Source organism: Corythoichthys intestinalis, chromosome 2 (assembly GCF_030265065.1).
Source record: "Corythoichthys intestinalis isolate RoL2023-P3 chromosome 2, ASM3026506v1, whole genome shotgun sequence".
Taxonomy (NCBI): domain Eukaryota; kingdom Metazoa; phylum Chordata; class Actinopteri; order Syngnathiformes; family Syngnathidae; genus Corythoichthys; species Corythoichthys intestinalis.
In genome coordinates this window covers 9,914,463-9,939,883 of record NC_080396.1, presented here as the reverse complement: position 1 = coordinate 9,939,883, position 25,421 = coordinate 9,914,463, and the positions used below count along the sequence as shown (strand labels likewise).

Below are 25,421 nucleotides of genomic sequence, written 5' to 3'. Positions count from 1 at the left end.
GCGATGCCAGGGGTGGCGCGTGTGACCTCGGGGAACATTTTTTTTTTTTTTGCCGTACTAGAATAAAGTGTACTTGCACATCCACTCAGTGGGTGGCAGTGGTGCTCTCATTTTCAAAGTGCGCACAGTATTTTTGAAGTAAGCAAGAGCACACGGATTCACGGAAGAGACTCATGAAGAGCTGGAGAGCTGTGCGCCGTTTTCGAAAGCCGTTTTCCGGCCGGACTCACGCAGCGACCCACTGTCTTCTCCGGTTCTCACGTGTCCGCTCGAGAAGTGCCATTTTCGACTTGGGATCGTCACGACGACCGCCCTCATCTACGGTTCTCCCTCGGCCGCCGAGAATGCGCTTTTTCCGGGCCATTTGCCTTTGACATTTAATACAGTGGTGGACGAGGAAAAACTACTGTTTACTGTGTCTAAAAATGATTATAGCGGACAGCCGGAAGCCAAATCAATTAAGACGCCACTTAAAGACATTAGACCCTAATCTCATTGATAAGCCGCTTGGTTGTTTTTCAGCGAAAACGTGCGGAATATTGTGTTACGCCCCGGTCTAGGGGTTTCAGGACGCAACATGGGGTGTGCTCCTCCCGTCAAACCCTCACCCAGAAAAGCCAGTGAAAACGAAAAAAAGTCAAGAGCAGTTTCTTTATTTGGCTCAGAGGGAGACAGTCGCCAAAATAACAAACAAAACAATCTATGAAAACCTTGTCTTCCCTAACAAAACTAAAAAGGTCAAATTAAAGACATTTCCTTTACCTACCTCCTTGCAACAAAAACAGGAGAAAACTGTGCAAAACAAAAAGGCATCTCCCTCCTACATTACTGCTCAACTATTTACAATATGTACAAAGATTATTCGAACAGGAATCACTGCTGAACCGAACACACGAACTGGCGTTTCTGAATGCTGGTCTGGCTGGCGAGGAGGACGAGTGCTGGTGGCAGGCTTCTTAAATAGGCCAGGAAGTCCACACCTTGGCCAATGAGGGGTCACCAATCAGGAGTGGTTGAATCAGCAGCACCTGCACCTAATTCATTCAATTAGCCACCAAACTCACGCACACACACAGTGGAAAAAGCAGTAAAAGAACAATTGACCCACAGGGTCATAACAATTGCCAACAATCGTCCCGCTTTGTCAGTGTGATATCAGTAAACCAGTGAGCACTGTTAGCATGCTCAGTGCAAAATAACCCCACATCATTGCAAACTGGAGGTGATACTGGGAGCAGCGAAAATAATAACTGTCCTTCTGTCCAAAGACACTTTTTTTTTTCTTCTTCTATTCAGTTTTGTTTTTTCGGTCAAATATTTTGGGATGTTGTCCTCATGAGTTAATGTGTCTAATCAATTTGAATTTGTTATTATTTACTGATTTTATTTTTCAGTATCAAATGGTCAAAAATGTACCGTAATTTCCCGAATAATAAGGCGCACCTGTGTATAATGCGCACCCCAAATTTACTTGTAAAATCTAGGGAAAATTATTGTACCCGTTTATAACGCGCACCCTAATTTTAGCACCAATAAATAGAAGAAAACAAGAAAACAGAGCTCGTGTACAGATACAGAAATGTCATTTCACTGACTGGTGAAACACAGCACAGGCATAGCACATTGGTAGTTCAAAACATTACCATAAACTGACAATATTTACGGTAATAATATTTGACAACTTCTCCAACTTACCAGAATCTAGGAGAAAACAAAACAGATGTGACTTTTCTTTTAAAGGCTGCTGTATAACTTGCTCGTGATGATGAATAAATGTTTCTTCCATGGATTGATACAGTAAAATGAAAGTGAGAACGTTTAAGTCTGAAATCCGTGAGAGCTCATCGCTGTCAACACGACAGTAACAATAGGAACTATTGTTATTTGGGTTTGAGTTTCCCGACGGACAGATATAGTTGATGGACACACACAGGAAGTGTGTTGTTACGTTTGTTATGGTCCGAGTTGCGGAGCTGCAATAAACGTAGACTCAAATGAGTTCAAGAAACTAAATTCCGTGCTTTATGAAGAGTGAAAAAAGCAGAATTTAACACAGACAAAAGCATTCGGCCGATTAGAGTGAAGTATTACCGAAACAAAATGGTGACGTCACGGACCGTAATGGTCGGCAACGGGTCGCCGCATATGTTTCTTCAACACAACGTGGCCATGTCAATTAAAAAAAATCGGTTTATATATATATATACGTAATATATATATATTTCTGTCTCCATCCATGTACCCGTTTATAATGCGCACCATGATTTTACAAGTTGATTTTGGGGGAAAAAAGTGCGCGTTATATTCAGGAAATTACGGTACTTTGAGTGCATTTTTACAGTTTGGATGTGACTTTTTTTTTTTTTTCAGGCAATTGATGCGCGTTAAGTCTTTTCTGTTACAACAAAACAATGTTAATAAAGTTATACTTTATAAGTTGATCTCTGTTATTTTCCCCTAATAGAAAAAAAGGATACAATGTGAGGCAGAGGCGTACTTATAATAGTAATATTATAGACAGATGATAATATTTACAGTGGCGGCAGAGTTTGGGGGGGGCGCGAAACATTTACGTCTTCCTTGGGGGGGGGCGTAACAGAAAATAATTGAGAAGCACTGCATTAGATAGAGGGCTAGTAGATGAAATAAATGGAATAAAGTCTGTAAAATGGAGGAAACCTGTTATAACACAATGCCTGGCCTAGATTTAGTCAGTGGACGAAAACAGGGCCCTTTGAACCCCTAAAGTGCCTGTGACAGCATTAAAAAATCTTAAATAGCATTATTAAATAGCATTTTTATGTGAATTAAAATCATATTTTGTATATGAATGTGAATGAAGTAAAACCATTTTAGAAAAAAAAGACAAATCCTTATCCCTGCTTAAAAGGGTTAATAACAATTCCCAGGTTCGGTATAAGGTGAAAATTGGAACACGCATTTTCAGTCCGTTCCTTTGTTGTTTGAACTACAGGATCCTATCCTGAGAAATCTGGAGAGCCGATTTGCCCTCCAGCAGAAGATTGTGGAGGCAGCTAAAAAACTAGCCAACGAGCCGGAATTGTGTAAGACGGTCAAGAAGAAAAGAAGGAGAAACTGTTTGGACGCCATGCACAAACTTCAGCAGATTGAGAATGAGATGAATCATTACCGAATCAAGAAGGGAAAAAGGCCAACTCAGCGGGCGTCAGTCATCATTGCAGGTAACAAGTTCAAATACAGTAATGTGAAAAAGTATCTAAACCTTTTGGAATTTCTCACATTTCAGCATAAAATCCCCATTAGATGTGATCTGATCTTTGTCAAAATCATACAGATAAAATTGTCTGTTTTAACTAAAACCCCCCAAACATTTATAGATTTTCATATTTTAATGAGGATATCATGCAAACAATTACAGAATGGGAAAAAAATAAGTAAGTGAACACTCTGCTTAAGGAGACTCAAAGAGCACTTGAAACCAATATTTACTAAACATTTTAAGGCAGGTGTGTGCCCAATCACTGAAGAGTGGTTTAAAGCTGCCCTGCCCACTATAAAACACACACCTGGTAAGAACTGTTTTGATGAGAAGCATTGTCTACTGTGCATCACGGCTTGGTCAAAAGAGCTGTCTGAACACCTGCGATTAAGGATTGTTGATTTGTATAAAGTTGGGAAAGGATACAAAACCATCTCTAAAAGTCCGGATGTTCATGAATCGACAGTCAGAGAAGTTGTCTACAAATGGAGAGAGTTTGGCACTATTGCTTCTCTCCCAAGGAGTGGCCGTCCACCAAAGAGGATGCCAAGAGTTCAGCGCAGAATATTCAGAGATGTAAAGAAGAACTCTAGAGTGTTTGCTAAAGACTTACAAAAATCACCGGCACAGTCCAATATCTCGGTGCACACATCAACCATATGTAAGACAATGGCCAAGAATGGTGTTCATGGGAGGACGCCACAGAGGAAGCCACCGCTGTCGAAAAAAAAAAAAACATTGTTGCTCGTTTAATGTTCGCAAAAAAGCACTTGGACACTCCACAGAAGTTTTGACAAAATATTTTGTGGACTGATGAAACCAAAGTTGAATTGTCATGTGTGGAGAAAAAATGGAACATCAAGATCTCATCCCCACCGTGAAGTATGGTGGAAGGAGCATCATGATTTGGGGCTGTTTTGCTGCCTCAGGGCCTGGACAACTCGCAATCATTAATGGAAGAATGAATTCAAAAGTTTATCAGGATGTTTTTCAGGAAAACCCGAGGCCGTCTGTCATAAAGTTGAAGCTGAAAAAAAGGATGGATGCTGCAACAAGACAATGATCCAAATAACAGGGGTAAATCAACTTCAGAATGGTTTCAGAAGAACAAAATACACTTTCTGGAGTGGCCAGGTCAAAGTACAGACTTAAACCCCATTGAGATGCTGTGGCATGACCTAAAGACAGCGATTCCTGCCAGACATCCCAGAAATCTGACTGAACTACAGCGGTTTTGTAGAGAAGAAGGGGCTAAGATTAGTCCTGATCGATGTGCCAGATTGATCTGTAGCTACAGGAAGCGCCTGGTTGAAGTTATTGCTGCATTAAATGTAAGTGTTTACGTACTTATTTTCCCCTTTTGTCATTTTTTGCATAATATCCTCATTAAAATATGAAAACCTGTAAATGTTTGGGTGGTTTTAGTTGAAGCAGAGACTGTTTTTTCATCTGTGTGGTTTTGACAAAGATCATATAACATTTGATGGTAATATTATGCAGAAATGTGCAAAATTCCAAAAACTTCATTCTTTTTCATACCACTGTAACGTTTTACGATTATTCTATATTCATTATAATATTTCTCTTGGTCCAGATGAATTCATGCAATCCGACTGTAGCTCCCTGTCAAGCCTCCCGTTGGAAGATGGTGAGCTTGTCTTTTCAAATTCTTACCATGTTCAGATCATGATTTCGCGTCATCCTATTTTTGTATTCAGACGACTCAGATAGTGCCAGTCAGAGGCCACGCTCGCAGTCCGTGCAAGACTCCCCTCAATTCAGTCCTTTACGCTCGTTGGGGGCGGAATACGATGCGGAGAGGCAAACATCTCCAAGAGAAAGTAATCACAACAAAAGGTGAGGCTTGATGCCACCCGCTACCCGCATTTTCAACATTTATTGCTTTTTTTAAATTTGTGTTTGAGCCCTCTTTCTGTTGCACACATTATTATTTTTGTCTTTCTTTTTAATCACATTGTCACAACCCTTTAGAGAGCCTTCTCACTACCACCACAATCCAAGAGAGGTTTCTTCCACCCACAGTAGCCCCTATAAAACCCTCCCCAGGCCTCCCAGAGACCCCCGCAGCATGCCGCCCACACCGGCTATGACCCGCAATGCCTACAGCAGCAGCCAGCTCAGGTTTGGTCATGGCTTCCCAACATTGTTTTCCCTCATCATACTGCTTATTGAAGTTATTCAAATCCTTAGTTAATGTTGCAATTAGTGCTTGCCGACTATAAGCCACCAGCCATCAAATTTGACATGAAAACGGCATTTGTTCATAGATAAGCCGCAGTTGTCCTCATTGTATTATGGGATATTTACACCAAAAGACATTAACTGGTAACACTTCATTTGACAATGGCACCATAAGACTGTCATGAGACCAAATGAACCACCATTAAGCTTTGAACCAATTGGCTGCAAAGCCTTATTGTCACCAAAAGCTTCATTTGGCCATCACTGCTTCCTTGGGGTAGACAGTCAACCTCTGCTGCCACCTGCTCTCAATACTGTTGTCATCCAACATTCCTCCTAGCATGCATGGCGGCGCTACAGATGTAAATAACAGTCATGTTCTGTGCTAATTATTTCTTCAGTTACTGTTCCAGTTGTTTCATTAACCCTTGTGGTAACATATAAAAACCCGTAACGTACATATTTTACCAAAATGGTAGATGTGTTAGAAGTGTAATATCTAAGTCATTTCTGAATATTTTTTTACTTTCAATCACTCAAAATGTTCACTGGAGTCAGAGCTATCCATACACATATTGTTTTTATTTTTTTTATTTTATTATTTGCCCTCTATGGACAATAAAAGCAGTATTGTGCTATGACCAAAACCAATTATGGCGGATATAATATATATATATTTTTCCATTTGGCATAATTAGAGCCTTGAATAAGTCAAAAAGTAATAACAACATCATTTTTTTTCTGCATTCCCAATGCAACGAAGTACGATCATGAGTTAATATGTAGCGTCCCCTCATGGTGTAGAGGTCTAATAACTCTGAAGCAACATTTTTGCCATGCACACGTCATTTGAGACACAACTGAAGCAATTGATGTAGTAATCGCGGGAAATGCATTTTTACACATCAGGTTTACAATAGATCAAATAATATGAATTATAATAGAAGTCTATGCTACCATTTTGGTAAATTTTGTACGTTACGTAATACATTTTTCAAACTCCCAGCTGCAATGGTTTAGAAACGTCAGCATGGTGCCATTTGGAACTTCAGCACATTTTACGCACTCCCGGGAAATTTTAGCCCCCTAGTGTTTTTTTTAGGTTGTGTTTTTTATGCTTTTGCATTGATTTAAACATAAAATTCCCCGAATTTACCAAAATGGTAGATGATGGCGCAGAAGGGTTAAGTGCTAGTTATGGTATTTGGTAACATTTTCTTGGATAATGGTGCCATAATACTGTCATAAGACAGTCATAATTATTACATGACACTGTCATAAGCATTAATGAATGCTTATAATAGATGTTGGTTAGTGTCATCCAGCAAATTATCTCACTTTTGAATGGACGTAAACGATCTGAGCTGGACATAAATGGATTTAGTGACATAATATGCCACATATTGACATCTGTCATAAGCATTCAGTAATGCCCATGATAGTGTCATGTCATAATTATGATGTTCTTATGACAGTCTTATGATGCCGCTGTCAAATAAAGTGTTACCTATTAACCCAAATAAATCAACAAATAAGCCACACTGGACTATAAGCCGCAGGATTCAAAATGAGGGAAAAAAGTAGCGGGTTATAGTCCAAAAATTAGGGTAGTACTAGAGGTGTAACGGTACATACAAGTCAGGATTGGGTACGTACCTCGGTAAAAGGGTCACGGTTCGGTACAGGTTCAGTGCAACAGGAAAAACAAAAAGGCTTTTTTAATCATAGCATTTGAAAGTTGAAAGTATTAACTAAAATGAAAATGCAGCTCTAATTAGACTACTAGACCTTTTTTGTAGGGACCGACTGAGGTAACAGTTAAAGTTAGGTGGCACTCGCCAGCTGGCGACATTGGTAACTTTTTATCAAAATAAGAGTGGTACCTCTACTTACAAACGTCTCTAAATACAAAATTTTCAGGTTAAGACACGCCTCAACGGGAAAATATTGCCTCTTGTTACGAAAGAAAATTCAGGATACAGTATATGTATATATATATATACTGTATATACAGTATATAGAGGTATATATACATACAGTGGGGCAAATAAGTATTTTGTCAACCACCAGTTGTGCAAGTTCTCCTACTTGAAAAGATTAGAGAGGACTGTAATTGTCAACATGGGTAAACCTCAACCATGAGAGACAGAATGTGGAAAAAGAAAAAAATCACATTGTTTGATTTTTAAAGAATTTATTTCCAAATTAGAGTGCAAAATATTTGGTCACCTACAAACAAGCAAGATTTCTGGCTGTGAAAGAGGTCTAACTTCTTCTTCTTCTAACGAGGTCTCACGAGGCTCCATGAGGCTCCACACCTGTTTTAACTCATTATCGGTATAAAAGACACCTGTCCATACTCTCAGTCAGTCACACTCCTCACCCTACTATGGCCAAGAACAAAGAGCTGTCGAAGGACACCAAAGACAAAATTGTAGACCTGCACCAGGATGGGAAGACTGAATCTGCAATAGGTAAAACGCTTGGTGTAAAGAAATCAACTGTGGGAGCAATTATTAGAAAATGGAAGACATACAAGAACACTGATAATCTCCCTTGATCTGGGGCTCCATGCAAGATCTCCCCCCGTGGCGTCAAAATGATAAGAAAAACGGTGAGCAAAAATCCCAGAACCACATGGTGAATGACCTACAGAGAGCTGGGACCACAGTAACAAAGGCTACTATCAGTAACACAATGCGCCGCCAGGGACTCAAATCCTGCACTGCCAGACGTGTCCCCCTGCTGAAGAAAGTACACGTCCAGAACCGTCTGCGGTTCGCGAGAGAGCATTTGGATGATCCAGAAGAGGACTGGGAGAATATGTTATGGTCAGATGAAACCAAAATAGATTTTTTTTGGTAGAAACACAGGTTCTCGTGTTTGGAGGAGAAAGAATACTGAATTGCATCCGAAGAACACCATACCCACTGTGAAGCATGGGGGTGGAAACATCATGCTTTGGGGCTGTTTTTCTTCAAAGGGACCAGGACGACTGATCTGTGTAAAGGAAAGAATGAATGGGGCCATGTATGGAGAGATTTTGAGTGAAAATCTCCTTCATCAGCAAGGGCATTGAAGATGAGACGTGGCTGGGTCTTTTGGCATGACAATGATCCCAAACACACAGCCAGGGCAACAAAGGAGTGGCTTCGTAAGAAGCATTTCAAGGTCTTGGAGTGGCCTAGCCAGTCTCCAGATCTCAACCCCATAGAAAGTCTGTGGAGGGAGTTGAAAGTCCGCGTTGCCCAACGACAGCCCCAAAACATCACTGCTCTAGAGGAGATCTGCATGGAGGAATGGGCCAAAAAAACAGCAACAGTGTGTGAAAAGCTTGTGAAGAGTTACAGAAAACGTTTGGCCTCCGTTATTGCCAACAAAGGGTACATAACAAAGTATTGAGATGAACTTTTGGTATTGACCAAATACATATTTTCTACCATGATTTGCAAATAAATTCTTTAAAAATCAAACAATGTGATTTTTCTGGGGGTTTTTTCCACATTTTGTCTCTCATGGTTGAGATTTACCCATGTTGACAATTACAGGCCTCTCTAATATTTTCAAGTGGGAGAACTTGCACAATTAGTGGTTGACTAAATACTTATTTGGTACTTAAGTGCCAATTTGACAAAGATCAGCTCACATTCGATGGTGATTTCATGCAGAAATGTAAGAAATCACAAAAGGTTCAGATACTTTTTCATACCACTGTATATATTAGCCGCACCTGAGTATAAGTAGGAGGCCTAGCCAAACTAAGAAAAAGGGATGACTTCTAGTCTACAAAACCCGTCAATTAAAAAATGATGAAAGTGACAATTGAAGGAATTCTTTACATCATTTACTTTTGTTCTGGCAATACATATCATCACATCGTCCAGCACTACTTCCGAAATAACAACAATGAGCAATGATTAGCAAGGTGTGTCCTCTTTCCAGGTGCGAGGGCATGCCTCACGGCTTCAGGGCTCGTAGCGGAAGTTTGGAATCCGAGCCCCAGCTGAGGAAGGAAGCCGACCCAGAGAAGCCAGTCTTCACCTTGTCACCATGCCACCGCAGCAACAGCACAGAAGTGTTGGAGGATTGCTCTTCCTACACCAGCCAGTCCAGTCTGGACTTCTGCGGGCCCGCTAGTTCCCACTACAGTACATTAGATTCCCGAACGTCCACCATGCATCGTCTCCACCGCAACGTAGAAGTGTATGGGAATACGGGGAGCATGCCCAACCTTGTTCAGCACCATTCCGGCTGTAGTTACGCCTGCGAGACCTCCGCTCATTATCCACCGAGTGCCTACTACGGCTCCGGCTGCCCGTGTCCAGACATGGAGCCTTACGCTAACGGCGCCTACGTGTACGAGAATGACATTGAAGGCCACTACAACGTGAACCCCTCGTATCAAATGAACGGCTATCACGGACATGACAGATTCAGGCATTACGGTTCCGACCGAAAGGACAGTCTTTCCCAGAATCCCTACGCGACCGTGAGGCCGCCGCGGAGCCGTGAGGGACCCAGAAATGAACTTTTGGCCAAGAACATGCAGAAAGCTATGGTGGCGGAACATCTGAGGGGGTGGTACCATCGAAACCGTGGACCGAGGGAAGGAGATAGGGCAGGATATGACTTTGACTGCGGCTCTCAGCTCAGTTTAGGCTACCAGACTATGCCGGCGGCCTTCAGCCACTCAAGCAGAACGACCTCTTTCTCTTCTGGTAAGATCACTTCCTTAAGTGGTTTGTTTATAAATCAAGGCAGAATGACATCGCCTTTCATTACCTCACATTGTCCTCGAGTTACAGACCAGTTCCGTTCCTACGCTTGTGACGTAATTGTGCTGTTCATGTCGAAATTTACATCAAAATACTTTGTATAAAAAAACTAAAATACACACTGATGGAGGGGCAGATGCTCATAGATCAAAAGGGGCACATGAACAAGTTTTAAATACACCAAAGACGCAAACCTTGGAATCCTGCCTCCAAAGTGGAAGAATTTGATTGCGGGGGCTTGAGGGGGGCTTGCTCCGCATGCATATCAAAAGCTCCCGCGACGCGGGACCGCGCCGATAACGTCAGCACTTGTACACGTCACTTTGGGCGTTTGCAACAGCAAATATGGTGGAACGTCGGCTTTAATTTACTGTGTTTATAATATTTTTACATTAAATACTGTAGGTTGAATTTTTCCATTTTTGTGCCTTTTTGAACAAAAGAAAATGCCATTGCTTGGAGTAGGCGGGCATGTTGTCTTCCGGGCTGAGGAGGTCAAAGTGCATCATTCGCTGTCGCCTTGTAAATCTGCACTGCCCCCGAGAGCCTGGCATGAATACTACATTGTTTTCATGCGGAATTGCGACATTGTTCGAATGGAGACAGAACCATATAAATGCAAAGATGAACAACTTTTAAATACACCTTACAACAACATCTGGTAATTGGCTGAAACTATGACATACTTTAATTGTGAGGGGGGAATAGGGAATAGAAATCAACACTGTCATCAACACTTTCTGGCTGTGACTCAGTCAGTCTTTGCCTCTTTTCCTCTTTCAACTTCTACATCAAAACGTCCTTCCTCAACTTGTTGTTCATCACCAAAGCGCATCAGATGTTCATTGAGCCACCATCAGCACACTTTTTTCAAAATTATTATTTAGGGCTGTCAAAATTATCGCGTTAACGGGCAGTAATTAATTTTTTAAAAATTTATCATGTTAAAATATTTGACACAATTAACGCACATGCCCCGCTCAGATTAAAATGACAGCAGTGTAATGTCCGCTTGTTACTTGTTTTTTGTTGTTTGGCGCCCTCTGCTGGCGCTTGGGTCCAAATGATTTTATGGGTTTGGGGAGTGAGCATGTTGTCATGAAATCAACAATGGCGAGCTACTAGTTTATTTTTTGATTGAAAATTTTACAAATTTTAATAAAACGAAAACATTAAGAGGGGTTTTAATACAAAATTTCTATAACTTGTACTAACATTTATCTTTTAAGAACTCCAAGTTTTTCTATCCATGGATCGCTTTAAGAGAATGTTAATAATGTTAATGCCATCTTGTTAATTTATTGTTATAATAAACAAATAGAGTACTTATGCACCGTATGTTGAATATATATATCCGTCGTGTGCCTTATCTTTTCATTCCAACAATAATTTACAGAAAAATATGGCATGTTATATAGATGGTTTGAATTGCGATTAATTACGATTAATTAATTTTTAAGCTGTGATTAACTCGATTAAAAATTTTAATCGTTTGACAGCCCTACTATTATTTCATTATTATCTGTATTTGACAACTCTAGCACCTAATAATTAATAAATTAATGACATTAAATGTTATAAAACAATAACATTGTAATTATGCTTATAATTGTTGTATTTTATACCTGAAAATCAAGCAGCCTCCGCCCCCCTGCACGTGCCTGAGCGTTACCTTGACATTCGAAGATTCAAGGCAATTATGGTATTTTTCGTACCATGCATGCATTTTGAAACGTTGTGAAAAAAAATCAATGGGAGAAATTAGCTGCTACAGCACTGGCATTATACTTCGCAATATTTACGTCACATGTAAACCCTTAAATCTCAGAGTTTGAGTGCATCCGGTCTGCACGGTCCGTCCCGGAACAGTGCGTAACCTATCATTTGGACAGTCATAGTGCTGATCCAGGCCACATCTGGTTAAGCGGGTGTGATTGCTATGCGGATCTGGTGAGCTGAGGCCGGATACGGCATGCAGTCGCCTGCTATTGGGTGACGTTGTAGGTCAGGGACATGTTAACCCGAGGACTCCGTGTACTCTTTAAGAATAAAATCAGAGTCATACTATTTGTTGTTTTATGTCTGGCAGCTGCTTTTAACTAATTTTTGGGTGCAAAATCAATAGATGTTTACATTGAGTAGTGAAAGTGTGTTTGTATTTTTGAAGCAATTTGTCTGATATGATATTATTAAGAGGACTTAAAGGATTCTGAATAGTCAAAAAGGTTTCAAAGGGTTTTTATTGTCAATATGAAGGGCATAGTGGTAAAGTAGTCCATCTTAGGGTTGTTACTCCTAACTCTTTTTTTGGGGGGTATTTTTAAACATACAGTGGGACAAATAAGTATTTAGTCAACCACTAATTGTGCAAGTTCTCCCACTTGAAAATATTAGAGAGGCCTGTAATTGTCAACATGGGTAAACCTCAACCATGAGAGACAGAATGTGGGGAAAAAAACAGAAAATCACATTGTTTGATTTTTAACGAATTTATTTGCAAATCATGGTGGAAAATAAGTATTTGGTCATTACCAAAAGTTCATCTCAATACTTTGTTATGTAACCTTTGTTGGCAATAACGGAGGCCAAACGTTTCCTGTAACTCTTCACAAGATTTTCACACACTGTTGCTGGTATTTTGGCCCATTCCTCCATGCAGATCTCCTATAGAGCAGTAATGTTTTGGGGCTGTCGTTGGGCAACACGGACTTTCAACTCCCTCCATAGATTTTCTGTGGGGTTGAGATCTGGAGACTGGCTAGGCCACTCCAGGACCACCGAAGCCACTCCTTTGTTGCCCTGGCTGTGAGTTTGGGATCATTTTCATGCCGAAAGACCCAGCCACGTCTCATCTTCAATGCCCTTGCTGATGAAAGGAGATTTTCACTCAAAATGTCTCAAAACATGGCCCCATTCATTCTTTCCTTTACACAGATCAGTGGTCCTGGTCCCTTTGCAGAAAAACAGCCCCAAAGCATGATGTTTCCATCCCCATGCTTCACAGTGGGTATGGTGCAATACAGTATTCTTTTTGCTCCAAACATGAGAACCTGTGTTTCTACCAAAAAGTTCTATTTTGGTTTCATCTGACCATAACATATTCTTCCAGTCCTCTTCGGGATCATCCAAACGCTCTCTAGCAAACCGCAGACGGGCCTGGACGTGTACTTTCTTCAGCAGAGGGACATGTCTGGCAGTGCAGTCCCTGGCGGCTCATTGTGTTACTGATAGTAGCCTTTGCTACTATGGTCCCAGCTCTCTGTAGGTCATTCACTAGGTCCCCCCGTGTGGTTCTGGGATTTTTGCTCACCGTTCTTGTTATCATTTTGATGCCACGGGGTGAGGAGGGAGTTGAAAGTCCGTGTCGCCGAACGACAGCCCCCAAAACATCACTGCTCTAGAGATCTGCATGGAACAATGGGCCAAAATACCAGCAACAGTGTGAGAAAAGCTTGTGAAGAGTTACAGAAAACGTCTGGCCTCCGTTATTGCCAACAAAGGGTACATCACAAAGTATTGAGATGAACTTTTGGTATTGACCAAATATTTATTTTCCACCATGATTTGTAAATAAATTATTTAAAAATCAAACAATGTGATTTTCTGTTTTTTTTCCACATTCTGTCTCTCATGGTTGAGGTTTATCCATGTTGAAAATTATAGGCCTCTCTAATATTTTCAAGTGGGAGAACTTGCACAATTAGTGGTTGACTAAATACTTATTTGCCCCACTGTATTTTCAAGCGTACTTTTCTTGCTTTAATTTAAATGAACGTACTCATATGAACTTAATGTTTTTGTATTTTGCATGTCACTGTAATGGGCACATTGACATTGTTTTCCATCTTAGGATGCACTCCTGATATATTTGGTATTTTTAAACATATTTTAAAGAATTATTTTACTTTTAAAAAATCTCAATACAAATAAAGGGTAGTAGTATTAGTATTTTGCATGTGGATTATTTAAAATTTGTTTGGTTGGGATGTTTATTGTCTTGTAACTGCATACGATGGGCAACCACATATATTCGAGATAGACATGACTGCATTGTTGATAGAACATTATTGTATTTTTGTAAAAGATATACAGTTGTGGTCAAAAGTTTACATACACTTGTGAAGAACATAATGTCATGGCTCTCTTGAGTTTCCAGTTATTTCTACAACTCTGATTTTTCTCCGACAGAGTGATTGGAACAGATGCTTCTTTGTCACAAAAAGCATTCATGAAGTTTGGTTCTTTTATGACTTTATTATGGGTTAACAGAAAAAGTGATCAAATCTGCTGGGTCAAAAATATACATACATGGATCTGAAAAAGCAAATCATTGACTTGAACAAGTCAGGAAACTCACTTGGAGCCATTTCAAAGCAGCTGCCGGTCCCAAGAGCAACAGTGCAAACAATTGTTTGGAAGTATAAAGTGCATGGCACTGTTTTGTCACTGCCACGATCAGGAAGAAAACGCAAGCTATCACCTGCTGCTGAGAGGAAATTGGTCAGGAGGGTGAAGCCTCAACCGAGAATCACCAAAAAGCAGATCTGCCAAGAATTAGAAGCTGCTGGAACACAGGTGTCAGTGTCCACAGTCAAGCGTGTTTTGCATCTCCATGGATTGAGAGGCTGCCGTGCAAGAAGGAAACCCTTGCTCCAAAAGCGGCACCTTAAGGCTCGACTGAAGTTTGCTGCTGATCACATGGACAAAGATAAGACCTTCTGGAGGAAAGTTCTGTGGTCAGACGAAACAAAAATCGAGCTGTTTGGCCACAATGCCCAGCAATATGTTTGGAGGAGAAAAGGTGAGGCCTTTAACCCCAAGTACACCATGCCTACCGTCAAGCACGGTGGTGGTAGTATTATGCTTTGGGGCTGTTTTGCTGCCAATGGAACTGGTGCTTTACAGAGAGTAAATGGGATAATGAAGAAGGAGGATTACCTTCAAATTCTTCAAGATAACCTAACGTCATCAGCCCGAAGATTGGGTCTTGGGCGCAGTTGGGTGTTCCAACAGGACAATGACCCCAAACACACATCAAAAGTGGTAATTGAATGGCTAAATCAGGCTAGAATTAAGGTTTTTGAATGGCCTTCCCAAAGTCCTGACTTAAACCCCATTGAGAACTTAAGGACAATGCTGAAGAAACAAGTCCATGTCCGAAAGCCATCAAATTTAACTGAACTGCACCAATTCTGTCAAGAGGAGTGGTCAAAGATTCAACCAGAAGCTTGTATATGGCTATCAAAAGCGCCTAATTGAAGTGAAAATGGCCAAGGGACATGTTACCAAATATTAGCTCTGCTGTATGTATATTTTTGACCCAGCAGATTTGATCACTTTTTTTCTGTTCACCCTTAATAAAGTCATAAAAGAACCAAACTTCATGAATGTTTTTTGTGACAAAGAAGTATCTGTTCCAATCACTCTATTAGAGAAAAATCTGAGTTGTAGAAATAACTGGAAACTCAAGAGAGCCATGACATTATGTTCTTCACAAGTGTATGTAAACTTTTGACCACAACTGTAGATAGTTGTGTGTATGTGATATTAATATAGTCAGTGGGTAAGATGGCAAGAAAAAACTTAATGTTATAAAAAGTGATTTCAGTTTTGGATTGGGTCCTGGAAATTACATAAAAGCAGCTGTCAGACCTAAAACAACTTTTATTTTTGTTCAATATGGTTGCCTAGTGTAATTAACAAAAGTAAATAAAACAGCTTTATAATGCAGTTTGTTAAGTAATCTTGTTTTGGGCTCACTTGCAGTGTCCTCAGTGGAGAGTGCAGGGAACTGGCGGAACCAGCTGGCAGTCGGACTGAGTGACTACGACACACCCAACACACCACAATACTCTCAACATGCAGTTCCTTCATCGCCATATAATCGCAGCCCCACACACAACAGGTGAGGTTTTTAAAAGGTTTTTTTTGTTTGTTTACCTAAGAGAATAAAGTTACATTATACAGTCCCTGACAAAAGTCTTGTCACCTATCCATTTTGTAGAAACAATTGCTAATAACCTCTCTTTTAATTATTCAATTGGTTTCAGAAATGGCTCATACGAAAGCTAAGACCCTCCCAAATGATGTTGAATGTACAAAAATATATTTGTTTCACTGAAAAAAGATTTAGCATTTAATGAAGACATAAAGGTCAAATTTTGACAAGACAAAGGTTTTGTCGCCTACAGAAAGTAGTGTGAAAATTGACCAAAAAATGTTCTTCAAATACAAAAATATGTTACATAACATAAGCGAATTAAGTAGTGGTGCTTTGGGATCCCAAATGTAATATTTTGTATGACTTCCATGGGTTTGAAGGACTGCATCCATGCGGTTCGGCAAGGATTCATACAATTTATTGATGAAGTCGTCAGGAACATCAATCTTGCATGCCTCCCTGAGTTCATCAACATTCTTGGGTTTCGTCTTCCATGCTTCCGCTTTCATCCTGTTCATGTCTGGTGACTGGGCTGGCCAGTCCTGGAGGATCTTGATCTTCTTTGCCTTGAGGAACTTGAAGTATGCGATGGAGCACCATCCTGCTGCAGAATTTGTCCCTTTTTATGGTTAGGAATGTAAGAGGCAGCTAAGATTTGTTGATATTTCAGACTATTTATGTTGCCTTCCACCCTGCAGATCTCTCGCACACCCCCATACTGGATGTAACCCCAGACCATCATTTTGCCACCACCAAACTTCACTGTTTTGTGGCAAAAGGTGGATTTTTCAGATGAAGCTTCCATTGAATTACACCACAGTCACCGCAAATATTGCAGGAGACCTACTGGAGCCTGCATGGATTCGAGATTCACTCAGAAAACAGTGAAGTTTGGTGGTGGCAAAATCATGGTCTGGGGTTACATCCATTATGGGCGTGTGCGAGAGATCTGCAGGGTGGAATGAAACATAAATAGTCTGAAATATCAACAAATCTTAGCTGTCTCTTACATTCCTAACCATAAAAAGGGACAAATTATGGTGCAGGATGGTGCTCCATCGCATACTTCAAGTTCGTCAAGGCAAAGAAGATCAAGATCCTCCAGGACTGGCCAGCCCAGTCACCAGACATGAACAGGATGAAAGAGGAAGCATGGAAGACGAAATCCAAGAATGTTGATGAACTCTGGGAGGCATGCAAGACTGCTTTCTTTGATGTTCCTGATGACTTCATCAATAAATTGTATGAATCCTTGTCGAACCGCATGGATGCAGTCCTTCAAGAAGTCATACAAAATATTAAATTTGGATCTTACAGCAACACTACTTAATTTGCTTATGTTATGTAACATATTTTTGTATCTGAAATACATTTTTTGTTCAATTTTCACACTACTTTCTGTAGGCGACAAAACTTTTGTCTTGCCAAAATGTGACCTTTATGTCTTCATTAAATAATAAATCTTTTTTCAGTGAAACAAATATATTTATGTACATTCAACATCATTTGGGAAGGCCTTAGCTTTCATCTGAGCCATTTCTTAAACCAATTAAATAATTAAAAGCAGTCGTTTCAACAAAATGGATAAGCGACAACACTTTTGTCTGGGACTGTATTTTTTTTTTAATGGCAAAGTAAGAAATTAAAAATGCTCAAAGAAAGCATAATATTCCAAACTTTTCTTCCTCCGTCAGTTTTTGACTTTTAATACTCATGTGCACAGATGTCCTCCAGAAAACAAAGTATTGGGCTCTGACACAAAGCCTAATAAATGTGAGTCAGTTGAGGTGGTTGGCACTGAAGCCGTTAGAATGGACGAAGCTTCAGGCAGCCGTTCTAGCACTTAAGGGTGAGACCAAGCAGGTGGCTTCATGTCGTCTTGCCACTCGTGTCCATTTGCCCATCTTCATCAGTGTTTTCACCAGTGTTGTTTTTGGCAGCCCTTTTAATTTTCATCTTAGTCATCTGGACAATAACACTTAGTCTTAGTTATATTTTAGTCATCTCAAAATGTGTTTGTCTTCGTCTAGTTTTAGTCGACGAACAAAATACTCCCAAAATAAATAAAGGTTTTCAACTATTTCTAACCAACACTGACAGACGAGCACATATTGCAGCGTCTATCCACAAGGACAACGCCAACTTGGTGATAATACACACTCAGCAGGAACGCATAAGGCCTGCATTATTTTCAATTAGTTATACCCATTAGGACGCCACGAACTGTAAGTATAAAAAGTTGACCGAGAATTTAAGACTACGCTCGCCGTTAGCATTAGCCATAGAGTTGACGAGACAGCTTCTACAGTCATTGCGGAACGGCATCCCGTAGGATGCCGGGCCAGGCAGAGCATCATGGCAGGTTTCACTGAGATATGGCGGAAAACACAGACAAGACTGAAATAGCAGTTTCTGCTCTCGCACTCCTCCTTAAAAGAAACTGCTGTATTTTAAGCCAAAGCAACTGTTGTGTTTGATAGAACAATATGTCTATATGCTGCCATAGCAGATTCATGGCGTATTATGCCCCCGAACTATTTTTAATTTGCCCAGTTTACCCTGGAAACCCCCGTTTACAGACGTCACGCAACTGTTTTTGTTTCAACCCAGCCATGAAAACAAGTAATTATATTTATTATTCAAAATGTTTGTCATTTTTAGCTTCGAATTGATGTCTAATATTTTGTTTAAAAAAAACAAAACAAAAAAAAAAACACTTTAAAAAAAGTATTCACTCGCATATTTTAAACTTTTAAACAAAAATTTCGTCACAATGAAAAAAATGGCATCTGTAAAAAATTCACAGATATCTACCTCATAACTATCGCTAAATTGTATATTTTTTTGTTGCTGCCGCATTTTCCCCAATATGTTAGATGATATATAATCGATCCATACAAAGAAAATTACGGAAAAAAAGTTTAAAAGGGTAAATATTTGAAAAAGAACATCTCGACCATTTCTTGATGTCTACGATTTCTGCATCGCCACCCATGGTATATTACCATGTTTCACCATAAAATCACCCAAAAATCCAGCTGTGGCCATTCACACCTGTGTCTTGACACTCAGTGATACATGCGACATAGAGTTTTGGGATCGAAACAAGGTAAGTACGCGATAATATCTTGTTAAAGTCATGGCGTCTGTAATTCTGCTCTCGCATGCTCTCACCTTCAGATAATTTACAGAAAAATATGGCATATTTTATAGATGGTTTGAATTGCAATTAATTACGATTAATTCATTTTTAAGCTGTAATTAACCCGATTAAATATTTTAATCGTTTGACAGCCCTAGTTTTAATATAAAATTACTATACCTTGTATTCAATTCTATCTTGTAAGAACTACAAGTCTTTCTATCCGTGGATCCCTTTAACAGAAAGAATGTTAATAATGTTAATGCCATCTTGTGGATTTATTGTTTTAATAAACAAATACAGTACTTATGTACAGTATATTGAATGTTTATGTCCGCCTTGTGTCTTATCTTTCCATTCCAACAATAATTTACAGAAAAATATGGTCTAATTTAGAGATGGTTTGAATTGCAATTAATTATGATTAATTTTTAAGCTGTGATTATCTAGATTTAAAATTCTAATCGTTTGATAGCCCTAGATGAAACCGTTTTAAAACATTCACATGTCGAAAATAGACAGAAGGGCACTAATGCAATATCAGGAGCAATTTTAACAATGTCAACAGTTGATTCAAAACATTAAATGACTTCCAAACATAGCAAAGGTTACTATCTAGTTATCGCAATATCCGCAATACCAGACCTGTTAAGTTTCACGATTTGGTCGGGAGACTCCCGATTTTGACCCCAATGCTCACGTCTCACGATTAGAAAGCCAAATTTCCCGATTTTCCAAAAATGTCAATTTTATTTTTTTTTTACTTTTTTGTTTGTCACTGTTTTGTAACGATACAATTTTGGTCACAATTCGGAAAGTGACCAACAACGAATAGCCTGGCCGTCTCCGACTTCCCTGCCCTCCCTCCCCTTCAGAGCTGGAAAAGCCCAACCAAACATCTGACAGGGAGGGAAGAGGCGAAGCACCACCGACTTCCCAAGATGCTGGCACTAATAAACCGGCTTTTAGACTGGTTCAAGTCTTTATTTTGGAAGGAAGAGATGGAGCTGACCCTGGTCGGCCTCCAGTATTCGGGAAAAACGACGTTCGTCAACGTAATTGCCGTAAGTCTTACCTGCCAGCGATAGCTAACTAGCCTAATGCTAATAGCATTAGAGCTAATGATGGGAGAACGATGACGAGGAAGAAGTCGCTGCTTTACTCTGTGTTTTCGTGGATCAAACATCATGGAATATTAAACCACTGCGGTCCTACCCCCACAATATATGAATTTTAAGTGAGAAAGCGTATCGTTACTTACTTGAAGTAAGTGCTAATCATTTAGATTCGCTATTATGCTAAAGCTAAAGTGTATACTATACACTTTATTACATTATATCATTATTACTGTGCTGAAACAAAAAATATAAAGTTTCAATTCTAGGTTACAATTCAATTAAAAAACTGCCATGACAAAGATACTTTTAAAAACAAATATGATTAATTTTCTAAATGATGTAATTAATGTTTTTAATCTTGCTGATTTAGTCTGACGAAACCCTAATTGGAGTGATGGTTGATGAGATGAAGAGGCTGCTGAGGAAGCTGATGTCCAAATTTGTGCAAATGGATGTGATCAGGAAAGCTGAGGATATCCTAGATGTTGATTACAGGAACAAGGAGAACTGGCATGACACAGGCAACATAGCAGTATCACATGATGCCAGACAATACATGGAGCAAGTTGAAGACTATCTCTGATGCCACCAAAAAGAGGTTCTTTGACAGTGTAGTTAATTTTTACACAAGTGTTGTGACCAAAATGAACTTGAAAAAAAATGGTTGCATTTTGTCTTAGCGATTGTCGCGCGCGCGTCATCGGGGTTGGCAAACAGAAATCTCCCTATTTGCAATTTCTACAACTTAACAGGTATGCAATACCCCTGTGTCTAGCTAAGTTTAGGGTAAAGAATTGAGCTAGGGCTAATCGTCTGAAAAAAACCCTTTAAACTTCACATTGTGTGACCTGTTTTTTTTTTTGTTTTTTTTTTTTAAATGAAAAAAAAAAACAAAACATGAGAACTAACACCAGTTACTTTGCCAAGTAACTAATTATTATTACATTCAGGTAACTGAGTTACTAACTCAATTACTTTTTGGGAGTAATTTGTAATTGTAATTAATCACTTTTTTAAAGTAAGAATAACAACACTGGCTGCTAGTCACGTCATCACTCGAAATGAATATCTCAATGTAACACATTGTTACTAACCTCTGTTTGACGTCTTTCGTCGTCAATGCCAGCCAGAGATAAACCGGAAGTTCAGAATTTTTGACATTAGGCTAAATCTTCCAGTTAGCAGGGGTTTAATTAGTAGTGGAGTTGATTTCAACAAATTCCGTGCAGTTTGCAAGTTATTTGTTAGTTTCAGGGCTCCAGGGTAGCTAAGCTAGCGCATGCTAAGTCGGCCCAATTGACATGCTTAGCCCCTCTGGAGTCCTGAAACTAACAAATAACTAAAAAAAAAACACAGAATTTGTTGAAATCAACTCCACCGACTAATTAAACCTTCGCTAACTCGAAGATGAACTCTGATGTCAAAAATCCTGAACTAACCTATAGACCCTACCCACGTGATGTCACAACTCCTTCCTCCTGACTGGTGCCGCCCAATTGTCCGTCAACACATCATGTTTCCCTGTTACGGCTATGTACATTCCTCCTATTTACGACGTGTTTTTCTGCTCGTTAACATTAATAATCAAAAGGGTGAAGGCGTGTGTGGCGGTCGGTTGCAATAACAGAAGATAGACGGAGAAGACGGAGAGACTTGAAGTTCTACCGGATTCCGAGAGACCCGGAGAGAAGAGAGCGAGACGGGCTGCTGCAATTCGACGAGAAAACTGGGCTCCAAACGATTACCACAGATTATGTAGTAGTCATTTTATATCTGGCAAGATGCATTTAATATATATTTAGAGGGTTTTGGGCTGACAACCACAATTAAGATCATTGCTAGGCTAATCGCCGACAACATACACATATGTATGTAGTGAGAGTGCTATCGCTAAACCATATAAACATTAAAAGCCCTAACTCCATTGACAAACAACATGAAATACATTAGACTTGACAGTGGATGTTAGCAATCACAAAAGATTTTGAATTGAAAATTTCGTAACTCACCTTTCCAAGCACAAGATAGATTCCTGCCGAATTTTCGTGGACGAGGACCTGTTTCACCCAACCAGCAACGAAGTATTTATAAGCCTCCAAGCTCTTAAAGTTTTTCAAACTTTCGTGAGAATAGGCTGATTTTGTGTGGACAAGATAGTTGTACATATCAGGCTAGCTAGCAGATGTCAGGCAAATACGGCAGAGACAGCGGGTCGAAAAACATCGATTTAGGCATCAAATATGGATCTGGCGAATGGATAAACTGAAGCTTTTCCACGTAACGCCTTTTATGCAACGCATCAAGTGAGTTTACGGCATCCGAAAGCACCGGGTCTTCCATGAAATGCATTATAAACTGCTCGATCTATTGAGACCATTGATAATACAGACACAAAATGACGGACAAGTGGGCGGAACCATACAGCGAGCACGTGATTTTGTGACGTCGGTGGGTAGGGTCTATAGGGTGCTCCAGCCACTCATCCCTCTCTCATGCCATCAGCATTTATTTATCATTCCTCTCATCATCCAGTCCAAATAGATAATTTACTGAATACCCTTTTGATTTTTGACTCCAATTTCTTTTTTTCAGATCTTACTTGGGCAGCAGCTACACAAGCATCCGATGATGATGACTGAATCAGATCCTCTGAACACAAAAGCCATGGCGAGCAGCGCATGAAGAGGAAGACGTTTCAAACCTAGGCGTTCCCTCCTAAAATTAAACTCTGATCCCAGGGTGCCTTCAATTGCAGTGGATTGTACAGTAGAGGCGAGACAGACTGTGTTTCAAAATGTTGCACAACCTTAATGACTTGTGAAATACGAAGGCAACAATTTGTTGACATTGAAACTAGCAAACACAAAATAGCTCATGTCTAACAGTGGTATGAAAAAGTATGTGAACCTTTCATTTCTACCACATTTCTTTGCATAAATCACCATCAAATGTGATCTGATCTCTGTCAAAATCACACAGATGGAAAAACAGTGTTAACTAAAACCACCCAAACATTTCCAGGTTTTCATATTTTAATGACTATAGTAAGCAAACAATGACAGAAGGGGGAAAAATAAGTAAGTAAAACATCACATTTAATATTTTGTGGCACCCCTTTGGCAGAAATAACTTCAACCAGATGCGTCTTGTAGCTGCAGCTCAGTCTGTCACATCGATCAGGACTAATCTTGGCCCATTCTTCTCTACAAAACTGCTGTAGTTCAGTCAGATTCCTGGGATGTCTGGCATGAATCGCTGTCTTTAGGTCATGCCACAGCATCTCAATGGGGTTCAAGTCTGAACTTTGACTTGGCCACTCCAGAACGTGCATTTTGTTCTTGTTAAACCATTCCGAAGTTGATTTACTTCTGTGTTTTGGCTTATCGTCTTTTTGCAGCATTCATCCTCTTTTTAGCTTCAACTGTCTGACAGACGGCCTCAGGTTTTCCTGCAAAACATCCTGATAAACTTTTGAATTCATTCTTCCATTAATGAATGCAAGTTGTCCACGCCCTGAGGCAGCAAAACAGCCCCCAATCATGAGGTGTTGATGTTGGTGAGCTGTTCCATTTTTCCTCCACACATGACATTGTGTGTTACTCCCAAACAATTCAGCTTTGGTTTCATCAGTCCACAAAATATTTTGCCAAAACTTCTGTGGAGTGTCCAAGTGCCTTTTTTGCGAACATTATACGAGCAACAATGTTTTTGTTTTTTTTCGACAGCAGTGGCTTCCTCCGTGGAGTCCTCCCATGAACACCCTTCTTGGCCAGAATTTTGGTCTGTGCCAGAGATTTCTGTAAGTCTTTAGCAGACACTCTAGGGTTCTTTTTTACCTCTCTGACTATTCAGCACTGAACCCCTGGCATCATCTTTGGTGGACGGCCACTCCTTGGGAGAGAACCAACAGTGCCAAACTTTCTCCATTTGTAGACAACTTCTCTGACTGTCGATTGATGAACATCCAGACATTTAGAGATGGGTTTGTATCCTTTCCCAGCTTTATACCAATCAACAATCCTTGAGCGCAGGCCTTCAGACAGCTCTTTTGACCGAGCCATGATGCACATCAAGACACTTCTTACCAGGTGTTTGTTTTATAGTGGGCAGGGCAGCTTTAAACCACTCATCAGTGATTGTGCACACACCTGACTTAAATTGTTTGGTAAAAATTGGTTTCAATCTTTAAGTCTCCTTAGGCAGAGGATTCACTTACTTATTTTCCCCCTTCTGTCATTGTTTGCATGCTATCCTCATTAAAATATGAAAACCCATAAATCAGGGGTCCCCAAAATATGGCCCGCCTCCACATTTGGTTCGCCCCCTGAACAATACCAGAGAGAATTTTGATTTTTTTTTTTTCCCAAATAGTGCTATTTATTTACTGGCTTTTTTCTGTAAAGAACCCAGAGAGGGTTATTTGGTTATTATCTATTTAATTAATAGTGTTATTATTATTTATTATTATATTATATTAGGGCTGTCAAAATTATCACGTTAACGGGCAGTAATTAATTTTTTAAATTAATCTCGTTAAAATATTTGACGCAATTAACGCACATGCCCCGCTCAGATTAAAATGACAGCAGTGTAATGTCCGCTTGTTACTTGTTACCTGTTTTTTGTTGTTTGGTGCCCTCTGCTGGCGCTTGGGTCCAAATGATTTTATGGCTTTGGGGAGTGAGCATGGTGTAATGACATCAACAATGGCAAGCTACTAATTTATTTTTTGATTGAAAATTTTACAAATTTTAATAAAACGAATACATAAAGAGGGGTTTTAATGTAAAATTTCTATAACTTGTACTAACATTTATCTTTTAGAAAAACTACAAGTCTTTCTATCCATGGATCGCTTTAAGACAGACATGTCCAAAGTCCGGCCCGGGGGCCAAATGCGGCCCCTGGTCAAATTTCATCCGGCCCCCAGCCTCTGTCATAAAATCAATAACGTCTGGCCCGCATAGACTTTAATAAATTGGTCAGCAGTACTACTACTAGC

General features: G+C 39.8%; 1 protein-coding gene across 3 annotated transcripts in view; it reads left to right on the top strand.

Moving 5' to 3' along the window:
- Nucleotides 1-25,190, top strand: part of LOC130912336 (FERM domain-containing protein 4B-like) — a 95,943-nt gene extending 70,753 nt beyond the window's left edge. The window contains exons 17-24 of one of the 3 annotated variants that reach the window (XM_057830360.1): nt 2,975-3,203; nt 4,836-4,889; nt 4,960-5,098; nt 5,234-5,383; nt 9,386-10,161; nt 15,985-16,123; nt 17,883-18,008; nt 23,012-25,190. In XM_057830360.1, coding sequence (XP_057686343.1) covers nt 2,975-3,203; nt 4,836-4,889; nt 4,960-5,098; nt 5,234-5,383; nt 9,386-10,161; nt 15,985-16,123; nt 17,883-18,006 — 1,611 coding nt within the window. In that variant the 3' untranslated portion in view covers nt 18,007-18,008; nt 23,012-25,190. The remainder of the gene's footprint in view (nt 1-2,974; nt 3,204-4,835; nt 4,890-4,959; nt 5,099-5,233; nt 5,384-9,385; nt 10,162-15,984; nt 16,124-17,882; nt 18,009-23,011) is intronic. The other 2 variants (XM_057830362.1, XM_057830361.1) reach the window with 2 other exon arrangements.
- The last annotated feature ends 231 nt before the right edge of the window (nt 25,191-25,421 follow it).